The 14,915-nt window shown below is 39.3% G+C and overlaps 1 protein-coding gene and 1 long non-coding RNA gene across 2 annotated transcripts; one reads left to right on the top strand and one right to left on the bottom strand.

Moving 5' to 3' along the window:
* Nucleotide 1: 1 nt before the first annotated feature.
* MKKS (MKKS centrosomal shuttling protein) lies at nucleotides 2-8,773 on the top strand. The gene is made up of 4 exons (XM_045808990.2): nucleotides 2-986; nucleotides 3,364-3,539; nucleotides 4,459-4,569; nucleotides 6,377-8,773. The coding sequence occupies exons 1-4, from the start codon at nucleotides 2-4 to the stop codon at nucleotides 6,815-6,817; spliced, it is 1,713 nt and encodes a 570-aa protein (XP_045664946.2). The 3' UTR covers nucleotides 6,818-8,773.
* On the bottom strand, nucleotides 4,564-14,134 carry LOC148108060 (uncharacterized). The gene is made up of 3 exons (XR_015720949.1): nucleotides 13,505-14,134; nucleotides 10,419-10,476; nucleotides 4,564-5,685 (listed from the first exon to the last, which is right to left on the bottom strand). It is a non-coding gene; the product is annotated as an uncharacterized LOC148108060 (long non-coding RNA).
* Between the last annotated feature and the right edge of the window lie 781 nt (nucleotides 14,135-14,915).

Here is a 14,915-nt window from a genome sequence, read left to right as displayed (position 1 = left end):
GATGTCTCGTTTAGAAGCTAAAAAGCCGTCGTTGTGTAAAAGTGAACCACTGACAAATGAGAGAGTCAGGGCTACACTTTGTGTCTTGAAAGGAATCCTGACATCGAGCTATGGCCCTTCAGGCAGGCTGAAGCAGGTGCACAACGGCCTTGGAGGCTGCGTGTGCACAACCTCACAGTCATCGGCCCTGCTCTCTAACCTTCCCGTCACCCATCCCATTTTAAAGATCTTGACAACATCCATGCAGAATCACGTGTCGTGCTTCAGTGACTGTGGCTTATTCACGGCCCTTCTTTGCTGCAATCTGATTGAAAATGTTCAGAGACTAGGCTTGACACCCGCCACTGTTATTAAATTAAACCAGCATCTTTTGCGCCTCTGCACCAGTTACCTCAAGTCCGAGTCCTGTGCTTGTCGAGTTCTAGTTGACTTTAGCAGTCCTCAGCGCCTCCTTTGTTTGGTGCGCAGTATAGTAACAAGTAAACCTGCCTGTATGCTCACCAGAGAGGAGACAGACCATATCAGTGCTTTGGTTCTGAGAGCCTTTTTGCTTACAATTCCAGAAAATGCCAAAGACCGCCTCGTTTTAGGAAAGAGTATAATTGTGCCTTTAAAAGGTCAAAGAGTTCTAGATTCTACTGTATTCCCTGGAATACTTATTGAAGTGTCAGAAGTTCAATTAATGAAGATCTTACCTATCAAAAAATCAGATGCCTTCAAGGTAGCACTTTTTTGTGCTTCTTTATCTGGAGATCTCTCTGATACTGGAGACGGAACTGTGGTGGTCAGTTCCAGGGTCTCTCTTGAAAATGCAGTCCTGGAGCAGTTGCTTAACTTAGGAAGGCAGCTAGTTAGCGATCGCGTAGATCTTGTCATGTGCCAAAAAGTTATACACCCATCTTTGAAACAGTTTCTCAGTGTGCACCGTGTAATTGCCGTAGACAGAGTTGGAGCAGCTCTGATGGAACCCCTGAGTAAAGTGACAGGTAAAAAGCACCTTCTGCTTTTGCCCCTTACAGTTAATAAATCACACTGTTTTTTGAGCAGAGACATTCTTGGTGTGTGTCACTGTTAACATCTTGAAAAATTTTAGAAGCTGCCAACCTCACAGCATGCGTATCATTTCTGCCAGCAAAGGTGGCTTCTCAAAAACATCCTATAATGTTCATTTACTTAAAAGTGAGTGTTTATGGCGATTTCTCTGTATTTTCCAGCCCCAGAAAGGACTACAGAGTCTGTTATACTCAAACCATTAACCCTCCAATTAAGTTTAACAGCCTCATAATCCTAAGGTCTTTCATACTTGACACAAAATTCTTCTACTTGAATTTTACAAGTAGAAATCACATTATATTCAGAAGGTAATTTTGCAGCTGAAATATCCTTTCCTTCACTTCTTTCTTCTTCACTACTGTACTGCCTAAATAGTAATTCCTAATTAGGGGTGAGTGGGAGGGTGGATGTGTGCGTGCACGCACACGCACTAGCTTTAAATATCCCAGATATTTCCAGCTGAGCTCCTTGAGAATCAGGATTGTCTTTTATTTTTAGCACTGACAACAGGCCTGGTCCACAGGAGGTGTTCTAAAATGTCTGTTGAATTGACTAATATTTGGTAAGATGCAGAATTGTAACAGGCAAGAAGTTCACTGTATTTTACAATTTAAAATCAGACATAAGGATATTCATGTTACAGCCAAAGAAACATGACAATGTAGAGTTTGTGATTTGAGCCACTTTCAATACCCTTTGAATTGCATTGACAGCCTATCAGTCATTCCATTCTGATCGACTGCAACATTTATCAGACTTAAGCCATTGTTAAAGTTCACTATTTTTAGTGTTATTACAAATCTTCAAAAAGCAGTAGTATGAATGCCAGTATTGAATACCTAATATCTGGGTTATTGCCTTATCTCTATAAGGCTGTCCTATGATTGTCGAAGTGGAAATTATTAAGAAATAATGGAAATAGTTCTATGGAACTCCTTGTTGATGTTCTGGATCAGACCCATAGTTTTAAATATTTACTGGTTTTTCATGACTTTTCCAGTTGTGAATATTGGGTCTTGCAGATTAGTTTTTAAAATGGTGCCTGGGTGTGTCCGTCGGTTAAGCATCCATATCCAACTCTTGACTTCAGCTCGGGGTCATGATCTCAGGGTTGTGGGATCAAGCCCCACATCAAGCTCCATGCTGGGTGTGGAACCTGCTTAAGATTCACTCACTCCCTCTCTAAAGAAATTAAGATGTTAACATTTGTCATAGAAACAATGGTTTAAGTGGGCACTGGGTTTCCACACCAGCCCACAACTCCTACTTATCCCACATATAACTACAACATGATGTAAGTAGCCAGAGCTTTAGTCCTGGATCTTGGGAGCAGAGACCTTTTGAGATAAAAAGGAAGGGAAAAAACAATTATACCAAGCCCATGGCTTAGGTAAACTATGTTTTCCACCCTCCCTAGTGTATCTAGGTTAACATTACCTCCCTTCTCCCCCTTTCAGGAATAATTCCTTACTGATCTGGATTAAGTAGTGGGGTTATTGTGCGTGGGCCACTGGTGTGTATGAAGCTTGTCATGGCATACACAGCATTGAACATCTGATTTGCTTTACTTGTGAAGCAGACATTATCCCCATTTTACTCTCCTATGGGGAGGCCCACCCAGAAAAGTTAAATGATATGAGAGATTCGCTTTACGTCCAGTGGCTCATCTACAAGATTCTCTGTTGCGTCCACCAAGTGAAATAACACAACCTGTAGGTGTGGTTTTTTTTATCCTTAAATTTCAGATTACTCAAGTATTCCTTATTGTTTGCGACTTAAGAATATTCAAAGAAGTTTAATTGTTCAGTGAGTGATTATTTTCTGGGTTCTTGCAAATTTTGTAAGCTCCCAGAAAATGTATGCACATTTTTGTGTGCCTTTTTCTAGAGACTACAAAATAGCTCCTAACAGATGTTCAAAGAAGTCTGTAAACCAAAAGAACCTCTGCTTTGCTTTATTTCTCTATCACTTTAATGGCAGAATACTACTTATTTTATAGGTTTTAGAAGCATCTTGTGAGTGGGGGAATGGGATAGGCTGGTGATGGGTAGTAAGGAGGGCACGTATTGCATGGTGCACTGGGTGTTGTACGCAACTAATGAATCATGGAACTTTACATCAGAAACCGGAGATGTACTGTATGGTGACTAACATGATATTAAAAAAAAAAGCATCTTGTTATTTATTCTATATTTCATGCTTTAAAGTGTATGCTTGTGGGACTTTTATATTGGCTAGGAATCAATTTTAAATTATTTTATGTTCCATCTTTACTCATACGTTTTGTCTTTTCTGAACTTTAAAAAATAGGAACACAGCCTATTGGTTCCCTAGGCTCAATCTCTCCTAGTAGTTACGGAAGCGTGAAAGATTTGTGCCCTGCAAAATTTGGCTTCAAACATTTTCTTCATCTTATTCCTAATGAAGCAACTATCTGCAGTTTGCTTCTCTGCAACAGAAATGACACTGCCTGGGATGAGCTAAAGGTAGGTCACAGACTGAATTCCATTATTGAGGGGCTGAGGCTGGGATTAAATAGTCGGACTATGTGTTTTGTTTTTCATAACTTTCCCAGGTGATTTAGAAAGCAAAAACAACAAAAATGACAGAATTAATGTCCTAAGTAAGCTGACTGACTTGCCTGTGAGATTACAGGAGACTTGGCGAGTGGTACCAGTTATTTCTAGTATTCACATGCTGTCTAAAGGTCCTTGACATGTGAACTTTTCTTAGCAATTAACTTGAACTGTGTACTCTTTGATGCTAACGTGTATGAATAATTCACCGAGAAAATGAGTTCCCCAGCCATACCCATCATCCACCTCTTGATAGAGTTTGTTGTCTTTTACCAGCAATAACACATGCAACTTATACATTATGAGAGAAGTGATAACCTATGGTATTGTCACAAACTTAAAGATTCATATATAGTCAAGGATATATCCTTGGTAAATATGAAAGGTCTCTGTGTTTTTCTTTTTACTACTACTGGGTTATAGCTGTTATTACTTCCATAGCAACTTGAAAGAAATTATATAGCATGTATACAGCTAATTTATTTAGACTGAAATAATTTTTTTAGTAGAAATACTAGCAAACCTTGCTGACCCAGTTATTTTGAGGCCATCCATTTGTGAATCTCAGTTTGAAGAGCTAAGTGCATATGAAAGATGATACTTATCTGGTCCATGGAAACAAACATCTGGCTAAAATATTTTTCTTTAATCTCTGGTCTTTATTATTCCAAAATGTATTCATTACATTACAACCTTGGCAACACAAGTTCTGTTCTTTTGCAATTGAAATCCAGCTCTTTGAGTCTACTAAGTTCCCTTGAAAACATGGTTATATTTCTTTGTGAATCCAATGTCAATGTCTGATTCTGATGATTCGTCTCTTTTTCAGCTCACATGTCAAACCGCACTGCATGTTTTGCAGCTGACAATCAAGGAACCGTACGTTTTGTTGGGAGGCGGCTGTACTGAAACTCATTTGGCGGCATATATCAGACACAAGGTAGGTTGGATGGACCCGCTCAGATTACCTGAATTCTCAGCGACATTTGTTTTATGAGATAATAAACCAAATCAGGATACCCTGGAGCCTTTAATGCTTAATTTCTCAGTAACCTAACTCCAATTTTGTATTTGAAAACACTTGAGGAAAATAACACTTGCAAATATAAGGTAATATCTTTATCACAATGATTATTATTAATCCATCCTTTCACCAAATGATCACATTCTTTGAGTATTGTTGAAATACTGCATATTGAAATAAGCATTCTGTTAATGGAAGTTGTATTAGAGATTTCAACTGCTGTGGTATGATCATAATTGATAGTCATAATGAAAGTGTTAAGATTCTACAAAATATTTCAGTACCTTCTGGACTATCAAGAAAAGACTTAGTTTCAATTAACAATGCATTCCCAGTATTAGATTCTATTATAATTTTTAAATTGGTATCCATTTATGATATAAATTCTATCAAATAGAGTATTTTTTATTCATTTAGGAAACTATGTCCTGATAATAGATAAATTTAGTGCATTATAGTTCTGATTAATTATTTCATAAATACTGATCTACTTTTTTGGAAAATGGATACAAAAAGGTATGTGTTTTCCAGATATTTGCAGCTGATCCTTTGGTTAGTCGGGAGTGTTATTAAGAGACTGCAGGGGGCACCTGAGTGGCTCAGTCAGTCGCACATCTGACTCCTGACCTCAGCTCAAGTCTTGATCTCAGGGTTGTGAGTTCAAGCCCTGCATTGAACTTAAAAAATAAGAGAGAGAGAGAGACAGACTGCAGAGCTTCCAGCGGCTGACTAGGATTAGAGTGAGAGTAAATGCTTTTTACAGATATGCCCTGTTTCCCAAAATGATTTAAAATCTATTTGATGATAAAGCCCATTCATGAAAAGTTATCAGAATATACATTATGAAAAACAAAATCAGGCCCATGTATTGATGCTGAACACACAATAATATAGTCTGCAAATGGAATTAAGTAAACTAGAAAATTTTTTGGAGGAGGAAGGTTTTTTGAGTAGGATTTTGAAGAAACAATACGGCATGAAAATATGGGAAAAGAACATTCAGTAGCGATGGTCTCATCTGGTTCACACCTCCTGGGCAGAAAAAAAAAAAGTGGTCACTGCTTTGAAATAATTTGGATATGGGTTTTAACTATCATTCAGTTATTAGCTTGTTAATATATTACTTTTTCTGCCATGAAATTGCTAGGAGAAACTTCTTTAGAATGGTGGGACCAAAAAAAAAGGTTTAAAATTATATTACCATTTCACTAGTTTAAAGAGATTATTTATTTTTAAAACATTGATGTAAAAATTACACATGTTCCTAAATGGCTTTTGTCTTAATAATTACGTGTGTTCTCATTTTAAACAAATCTCAGACCCTCTGCCGACTCTAGATAAGTACTTCATTTGGACGTTAGCCTTCCAGGAACCTCCTCCTGTGTGTATTAAAACCTGCGAGGTATGCATTATGCCCTGTCCATCATATACTGAGGAGGCACGACTGGGCAGTCATTCAGAGTAAGCTGATGATGGGGTTTATTCTGATTCATTCATTCTGATAACATGACTAGTATATATTTATACTCTCACTAACCCAGTTGAGGAATAATAGCCTGGCCAGCTGGCCCATGCTTGCCCATTAGCATTGTGCTGAACCCCTAAGGAAACTGAACATAAATAGTAACTTTATGATAAGGGTCCGATCAAGTATTTTATTTTTTAAGAAACATTTTTATAATATTTCTCTGTATGTGTTTTCAATGGTTTTATTACTCTTTAGACCTGTAACGAGCCAGAAAGCATTCTCAAAGATGATGGATGTACTCAGACAGAGCTTCAGCTAATCACTGAAGCATTCTGCAGTGCGTTGGAATCTGTCGCTGGCTCTTTAGAACATGATGGAGGTGAAGTTCTTACTGACATGAAGTACGGACACTTTTGGTCCGCTCAGGCAGAGTCTCCTTCTGTTGTTCACTGGCCAGATTTGCTTTCAAGATGTGGCTGCGGACTATACAATAGCCAGGAAGAACTCCACTGGTCTTTCTTGAAGACTACTCGGCATCCCTTTGCACCACAAACCTGCCTTCCACATGAGGCTACGGGCTCAACCAACAACCTGACCTTGGACTGTTTTACTGCTAAGCTTAGTGGCCTGCAGGTGGCTGTGGAGACAGCCAATTTGATTTTGGATCTTTCATATATCATTGAAGATAAAAACTGATAGCATAGCATGTCAAAAAACCTAGTCAGGTGTCAGTTAAGAAAAATATTGAGTGTATTTTTTTCTCTCCCAAAGGCCTGTTCTGCATACTTGGATAGATTATTCATAAAATTATACAGATACTTATAGAAGGGGGAAAAGTATGATTCTTAAATGGAAATGCCATAGAATATTAAAAATATGAAGCATTATTATTAAAGATATTATAGTTATCTTAGGGTTTCCACAGATGCCACTGTATGTTGTTTTAAATTTTTGTTATTATTTTGACATCATTCAGGAACATACAGAAATTAAAAAAAAATTTCCTAATCTATGCTCTGGTTTGGATATGCTTATTATAGATACTTTTTCATAGTAATTACACATGTTTAAAATATAAAATTAGATTCCAAAGTATCACAAAGCACCCAATACATATTGCTCCATCAAGAGAAGTACTCAAACTGCACATTTAGTAAAATTTCAGTGTTCGTTACCCGCGGCACTACCATTCAGGGGTTAAGTAACTGATGTCGAACCTGACCTACCTAAAATTTCTAGTTTGTATCACAGTTCTTCATCTGTGTTACTTTGAAGAAATGTGTGATTAGGGGGAAAAAAAATTACTTATATAGTAACTAAGCAGTATAGAGAAAACAAGTGGAAAAGTTATTTCTCTAGTTCACTCAGTAGTGTAAAGAAGAAACCAGAACAGCTCTCATATTCAAAGTAGAGACACTCATGTTTCACCAAGGAATGTAATTTGAATGTTATGCAAATGCAATCAATGTATTGATAAACTGAAGAAGAAATACAGAATGCAGCTTGAGGAATAAGTACGGAGCTATAGCAGATGCGATATTAAACCTCAGGAAAACATTTTGAAAATTTTTGGAAAATTAGACAGTGTAAGAGTCAGTGATCAGATCTATAGCCATGATAGAAGGAGACAGAATTTTTAAGCAATTTCCTCCAATATTCTTGTAATGCAAAAGAATTTTTACCCTGAGCCAAAGAAAAGAATGCAATACAAGCTCACAGGAATGCAATATATATTGTAAACTCAGCTGTACCTTATGCTTCATAAAATACTGCTCTTAAATTTTTACTTCTTTTTATTTTTAGAGTCAAATAGAAGGGCAGTGTGGTTGGCAGCCTTTCAGATGGCCGCCAGTGACCCCTCCCACTCCTGGTTTTCGCACCCTTGCACAACCCCCTCCCCTTGAGTGTGGGCTGGATGTAGAGACTCCTCTGAGTCTCCATTTGCCCCTTGCGAACAGGAATGTCTCACTGCAGTTCTCCTATGCCTGCTTTATTATTGTATGTTGCGAGTGGAAGGCAGATGACTTGACCCATTAGCTTCTTGGGTCTACACATGGAGAGGATCCCAGACGCTGTACTTAAAGAATTACACCTGAGGGTCTTTGCCCACGCTGACCTGATTTCAGTGTTAAGATCCTGGACTTCAAGCTGATATTATAATGCAATGAGACTTCTGGGAATCTAGGGAGTATGTGAATGTATTTTGCATGTATGTGATGCGAAGCCTCTAAGACGGCTCCCTGATCTCACTTCCTGGTAGTACACCCTTAGGGCGTGCATGGGACAGAATGACTAGCTTTTAATGAGTATAGAGCAGAAGTGATGGGATGTCATGCTGTAAAAAGATGGGCTTCTCTCGATCTCTCACTCACTCACCCTGACAGAGGCCACCTGCCAGGTTGAAAACCACCTATGGAGAGGCCCACGTTGCAAGAGACCGAGAAAGGTTTCCAGCCAACAGCCCACAAGGAACTGAATCCTACTGACAACCACAAGAGTGATTTTAGAAGCATATCCTCCCTAGTGGAGCCTCAACAGTAGCCCCTGCCATTGGCAGCCACTCAAGAGGCCCCGAGGCAGAGAACCTAGCTAAATTACTCCCAGATTGATTCCTGACCCACAGAATCTGTGAGATAATAAATCTTAAATCAAGTTTTGGGTGTAATTTGTTATGCATCAATAGACATAATAAAGGCAGGAGCAAATGCTTATTTATAATTATGTACTGAAAACTTGGTCACATGATGGAAAAAAGCATTCTTGATGCCATGCCTCTACATTTCCACCATCCCTTCAAACATAAAGGCAGTGTTCTTTATCATACATGTTCACAGTGGGGCTTTTACATTCCCTTAAGAAAGCGTGTCACATGGGTGGCTCAGTCAGTTAAGTATCCGATTCTTGGTTTCAGCTCAGGTCATGATCTCACAGCTGTGAGAAGAGGCTCTGTGCTCAGTGCAGAGTCAGCTTCAGATTCTCTCCCTCTCCTTCACTCTCCCTAATAAATAAAAGAAAAGAAAAGAAAAGAAAAGAAAAGAAAAGAAAAGAAAAGAAAGAGGAAAGAAAGAAGAGAAAGAAAGAAAAGGAGGAGGAGGAGGAGGGAGGGAGAGAGGGAGGGAAAGGAAGTCACATGGAAATATGAGAATTCTCCTGGGTTTCCTTGGCCTTCTACTGCATTTCCAAGTTACCCTACAAAGGGACACCACGGTGAATCTCTCCAGTTGACCTTAGAGGTTAAGAGCTTCTACTTCCCATGATAGCCATTAGCTCTGTCATTTTTAGCTTTGCCATTGGTGAAACATCAGTGCTCTCATTTTTTAATATGTCAATTGAAATAGTCTCATAAAGTCATTTCCTGAAGTTGTGTATAATCCTTAGTAGAAAATACTGTAAATAATTAAAAGAAAAAAAAACACGTCCTTAATAGTTCAAGGAAATCATCATTCAAACTCAGATGGCAAAATATGAGATGAAAAAAAATTTTTTTTAAGATTCTATTTATTTAGAGAGAGCATGAGTGAGCGGGGTGAGGGGGAGAGGGAGAGAATCTCAAGCAGACTCCCCACTGAGCACAGAGCTGACGCGGGGCTGAATCCTAGGACCCTGAGACCGTGAACCTAGCCAAAATCAAAAGTCAGATGCTTAACTGACTGAGCCACCCAGGCACCCCAAGATGAAAATTCTTGATGAAAATAATTTCAGAGGAACTCATTTTGACAGAAATAAATGACAAGAAAACACAGCAACTAAGTTAAGCCTCAGGCACTGTTTCGTGACTTAAAATAAAACTGAGGTCTAAATATTGCATTACGAGGTTCCTCAGGAGATAGAACAGGAAACCCTGATAGTTACAGAAAAGGAAAGGGGAGAATAATGCACAAGAGAATGAAGTCAGTGACAGCTGCTCACTTTTATGGGACTTACAGGACGGGCAGCACTCAAGTCTATTGAGCCATAAGTGTCCAATGGGATTAGCATCTTATTAATCAAAAGAGGTTAGGATTTTGGCAGCAAGGAAAGAATTGGAAAACTAAAGCAAATGAAAAGAGTCTTTCAAGTCAAAATACTTATTTGGTCTTATAAACACCCTACACCTTAATTCTTCCATTTGTACTATATTTAAAAATCTTTACATATTAGATATTTTAAATCAACCATAACATTGAAGTATTTTCCCCAGGACATTTAAATTACATATTATTAGTATCTTTTATTATCACAGTATCCTTGAGCTCATTTAGTGTGTATAATCAAAGCTAGTTAGGCATTCACATGATAGTAGAGAAAACTTAAGTACCTCTGTAAGATCCATCATGTCCTGTATCCATCACACTGGTGAACAGTTCTTCGGATAACTTTAAAATAAAACAACATTGTTTACAGTCACATAAACTACACAGGTTATTATGTAAGAGCATCGTGTACGAAAATCACTTACATAATTACTGCAGGCCCTGTCAAGCATCCAATTAGTTAGGTCATTCATTCCTTTCTGATAATCTTGAGGGAATAGTCAAGGAGACAAAACATCTCTTACAGGGTCCTGTTTCAGCTGTCTAAATAAATCTATCTCTTAATCTGAAGGAAAAGGCAAGTTTGAACATCTGATATCTTTACAATTTTTTAATCATGTAGTTAAATGTTTCCACTTTAGTAGCTATGGTATCCCATAATCCTTGGAAATTTTTGCCACTTACCTACAAAATTTGAATTTAAATGTATCTAAACCCAGTGTCTGCCTGTATCTTTAGATTACAAGAAAATTTATATACTTCATTATTAAGAATATACTAATACTCATAAAACATGGTGCAGTCCCTGAAAACTCCTATATATAGATGAAGCCTTCTGTTGGAGAGATCATTAGTAGACTAGGTGCATTAAAAGCAGTGTCATACCATTACCTACACTAAATTGTGACTTTAGAGGGAAATGAAGTAACTCCGCTCCATCTCAACAGGGCCTTCCGCTCTCTGTCTCAGGGTCACAAATCTCCCTCTCCTTTCTCTTATTAGGAAACCCGTCATTCCCTAAATCCAGAATGATCTCACCCCAAGATCCTTAAGTTAATTACATCTGCAAAGACCCTGTTTTCAAATAACATCACATTCACAGACATGGGGCCTAGAACTCAAGACATTATCTTTTGGGGGCAATTCCATTCAACTCACTACAGATGGTAAAAATTTGCCAAGCTGTAAAACTTCCTTCCCAGGTTACAGTTGCACGAGAGAGCAGAATATGCCCAACAGGGACAGAAGCCCAACAGGGACCGGGTTGTACCACCAAACATTTCAAAACATTTCTCCATTTATTGTTTGTTCATTATAATCAAAGTGCAATCTCTTTTCCCCACTTTTGCCCTGCACCGAACATTCTCTTCTATTCCGCATCTCTATCTGCATCATTTTCACACTTATTCTCTTTCCCCAAGAATCACATATAAACTACCCATTGGATGTTCTATACTTTCTCTTTACCCACATAACTTAAATACAAACATAGAGAGAAAACGTTGCTTTCGTCAAAAAAAAAAAAAAGAGAGAGATCGATCATTTTACATAGCTTTGCTTTTTCAGAAATGTCTCTAAGTCAGCTGAAACTAGTCTGATTCATTATTTTCAAGGTCACATAATATGCCTTTCTAAGCTGTAGTGGATGATGTTGCTGTCCCTTTTGCACCCATCCCTAAAAGCTGTGAGTGAATTGGCTACTGAGGGCTTATAGCTAACCCTTTCTCCGGGGAACTTCTCTAAAGCCAAACAAAATCCACCTTCCCAGGGAGATTACGCCTGGGAAATCATTATGCCTGACCCTTTCCTGTGTGTGTGTATATGGACGGAGGACCCTCTCCCAACAACTTCGTACACATATTCTTACCTACTTACCATTTATCTGTGTGAGTTTCTAATGATTCTAATGAATTAGGTCAGAAAAAAATGTGTACCATTTAATAAATCCTGCCTAATTATCTTCCAGAAGGCTGTAACAACTCACATTTTCCACCAGCAATGCATGAGAGTATGATCTCCCATGACCTCTTCTCCCCCTAGCGTCTCTGCCTGTGATATGTATTATGTTTCTTGTTTTTCCCAATTGTTGTCTTGTAGTTACTTTAAAGTTCCTGATTATTAGTGAATTTAAGCATTTTAAAAATATATTACAACTTCCATTTTTCATCCCACATGTGAGGAGCTTCAAAGTCACCACTACATCCTAATAACAAGTAGAAAGCTGCACAAACTACGAAATCAACAACTACTTTTAGATCTGTAAAAGGTGTCCTGCTCACCAAATCCCAGTGTGTGTCTGTTGTGTTTGGTGGGGGTGAGGTTCCCACACCAACAAGCAATTCCCTGGGCACCAGCAGCATGTCCTGCAATTCAGCTCATTTCCGACACTATCCCTGGATAGCATCACATTCCAAAGGCAAAGGATTCAGTTCTGTATGAGGACACCCCCCCCCCACTCCACTTCAAATGCCATTGGCAAAACCAGGGTATCACCTTGCTTCTGACCTACCAGCTACAGATCAAAGATTCCAATCATCCCTCCTTGGGTTCACTTAATTTGCTACAACAGCTCACAGAACTCAAAGAACTTATTAGGTCACCAGCTTATTATAAAAACGTATCTCAGGAACAGCCAGACGGATGAGTTACATAGGCCAAGGTAAGGGAAAGGGCCCAGAGCTTCAATGCCCTCTGTGTGTACTACTATCCGCAAATCCACGTGCTCACTACCCCAGAAGTTCTCTGAACCCCATCCTTTTGGGGGTTTATGGAGGCTTCATTACATATGTATGATCGATTAAATCATTGACTGGAGGTGAATGATTCAAACTTCAGCTTCTTTCTTCAGCCAGGATGTCAGAGGATGGGGCTGAAATTTCCATGCCTATATTCTTGGTTGGTTCCCCCCCCCCCACACACACACACAACCAGCCCCCAACCTGAGGCAGAGTCCAAAAGTCACCTCATTAACATAACAAAAGACAACTTAGCGCTCAAAACTTAGAAAATTCCAAGGGTTTTAGGAGCTCTGTCCTAGACATGGGACAAAGACCAAATTTATTTATTATAAATCACCAGTATCACAGTCCATCAGAGAAGTGAGGTCACAGGGCAAACAGCCACCCCCAAAACTGGAGACAAACAGACAGATACAGAGAATCACAATTTATCCGAGGAGAAACCCACAATCAGAAACCATTTCCGGGAACAAGTGCCAAGGTGGGAGAGCTGGAAGTGTAATGAACTGCCGTCCACTCAGTATAGACAAGTCTGAGAATTAAAAACTCGAGGGGGACCAAGTCATACGGGGAAGTCATACTTCTCTGAGTTTTAACCCTCACCCCACTCCAGAGCTCTACTAGATACTTACATTGGCTATCGAAGAAAAATCTCCTTGTGTTTTCAACAGGGAGCGGGGGAAAAGGAACCGTGTGGATATGGTTCTTCGTAACAAGGCCTGCCCTCAGGAGAAATTATTTTACCAATGCCTGTCACCCTTAAAAATAAAACCACTAGGGCGCCTGGGTAGCGCAGTCGTTAAGCGTCTGCCTTCGGCTCAGGGCGTGATCCCGGCGTTCCGGGATCGAGACCCACATCAGGCTCCTCCGCTGGGAGCCTGCTTCTTCCTCTCTCACTCGCCTGCTGTGTTCCCTCTCTCGCTGGCTGTCTCTCTGTCACATAAATAAATAAAATCTTTAAAAAAAATAAAAAATAAAACCGCCAGTTATTTTACCAGCAAATGGGCTTATCTGGGAATAGTGGAGAATTGCATTCCTCTGGGACACACAAGCTACACAACAAGAGCAGGCAAAATCACAGGCAATGCAGCAAAACAAAGCAAAGGAATGGTCTTTTATACAAGAAGGGGGAAATATCAAAGGCTGTTATAAGCAAAAAGTCCATTGGAGTAAACTCAGAGTTCGAAGTATAGTGGCTTTTCATTGGCTGAGTTGTGACAACTCTCATTGGCTGGGCTGTTGCCAGGGGAGGAAAAGAACCTTTCTTCCTCCTCCTGGGATAGTAAAGTAGCAGCTAAAGTAGAACTGACTTGGAAGGTACATCTTCTGCGATTGACAAACTGTAGCAGGGTAGGAGAGCTCCCCCTGCTGACCTCCTGATTCCATTCTAAACAAGGTTTCCTTTTATTAATTTTCAGTCTATTTTATCAAACCTGCTGGGGTTTTATCAGAGCCAAACCTGCCTGAGTGAAGGGAGAAACTCCAGCCCCCTCTAGCCTTCCAGGTGGAGAAAGGGAAATACACACCTCCAGCCCCCTCCAGCTGTCCTGTCTCGCCTAAGCGGGGGGAAATCTTGGAGGGGTCCAAGATGTCCTTCTTTAGATGAAGGACAATGGAGTATTATTCAGTGCTAAAAAGAAATGAGCTTTCAAGCCATGAACAGATACAGAGGAAATTTAAATGAATGGTTGCTAGAGATTGGGGGGGGGGATAAATAGGCAAAGCACAGTGGATTTTAGAGCAGTGAAACTACTTGGTAGGATCCTGCACTGGTGGATACATGTCATACATTTGTCAAAACCCATTAATAAAATAATATTTTAAAATTTTAATTGAGATAAGGAAAAATTACAAATTTATAAAGTTGGGTGGAGGGGTTACAAGGAGATTGAATCATTTGCTTAATGTTGAAGTCTTCATATAGGCTTAGTAACTTAACTGGGTATAATCTTATAATTCTCTTGGGTTATGTCAGGGACTACACAATGGGCATATTTATTAAACTTCCCTGACAGTCTTGGTTCACTAGAAACACAGAGAAAT

This window comes from Ursus americanus, chromosome 22, assembly GCF_024610735.1.
Source record: "Ursus americanus isolate L20-20 chromosome 22, mUrsAme1.1.p, whole genome shotgun sequence".
In the NCBI taxonomy this organism is placed as follows: Eukaryota; Metazoa; Chordata; class Mammalia; order Carnivora; family Ursidae; genus Ursus; species Ursus americanus.
The sequence above is the reverse complement of the archived record's forward strand: the minus strand, read 5'-3'. Positions and strand labels throughout refer to the sequence as shown.

Coding starts and splice junctions, on each gene's coding strand:
- MKKS (XM_045808990.2), top strand. CDS start 2: ATGTCTCGTTTAGAAGCTAAAAAGCCGTCGTTGTGTAAAAGTGAACCA. Junction 3,540..4,458: donor CTGCCTGGGATGAGCTAAAG/GTAGGTCACAGA, acceptor TCTCTTTTTCAG/CTCACATGTCAAACCGCACT. Junction 4,570..6,376: donor CGGCATATATCAGACACAAG/GTAGGTTGGATG, acceptor ATTACTCTTTAG/ACCTGTAACGAGCCAGAAAG.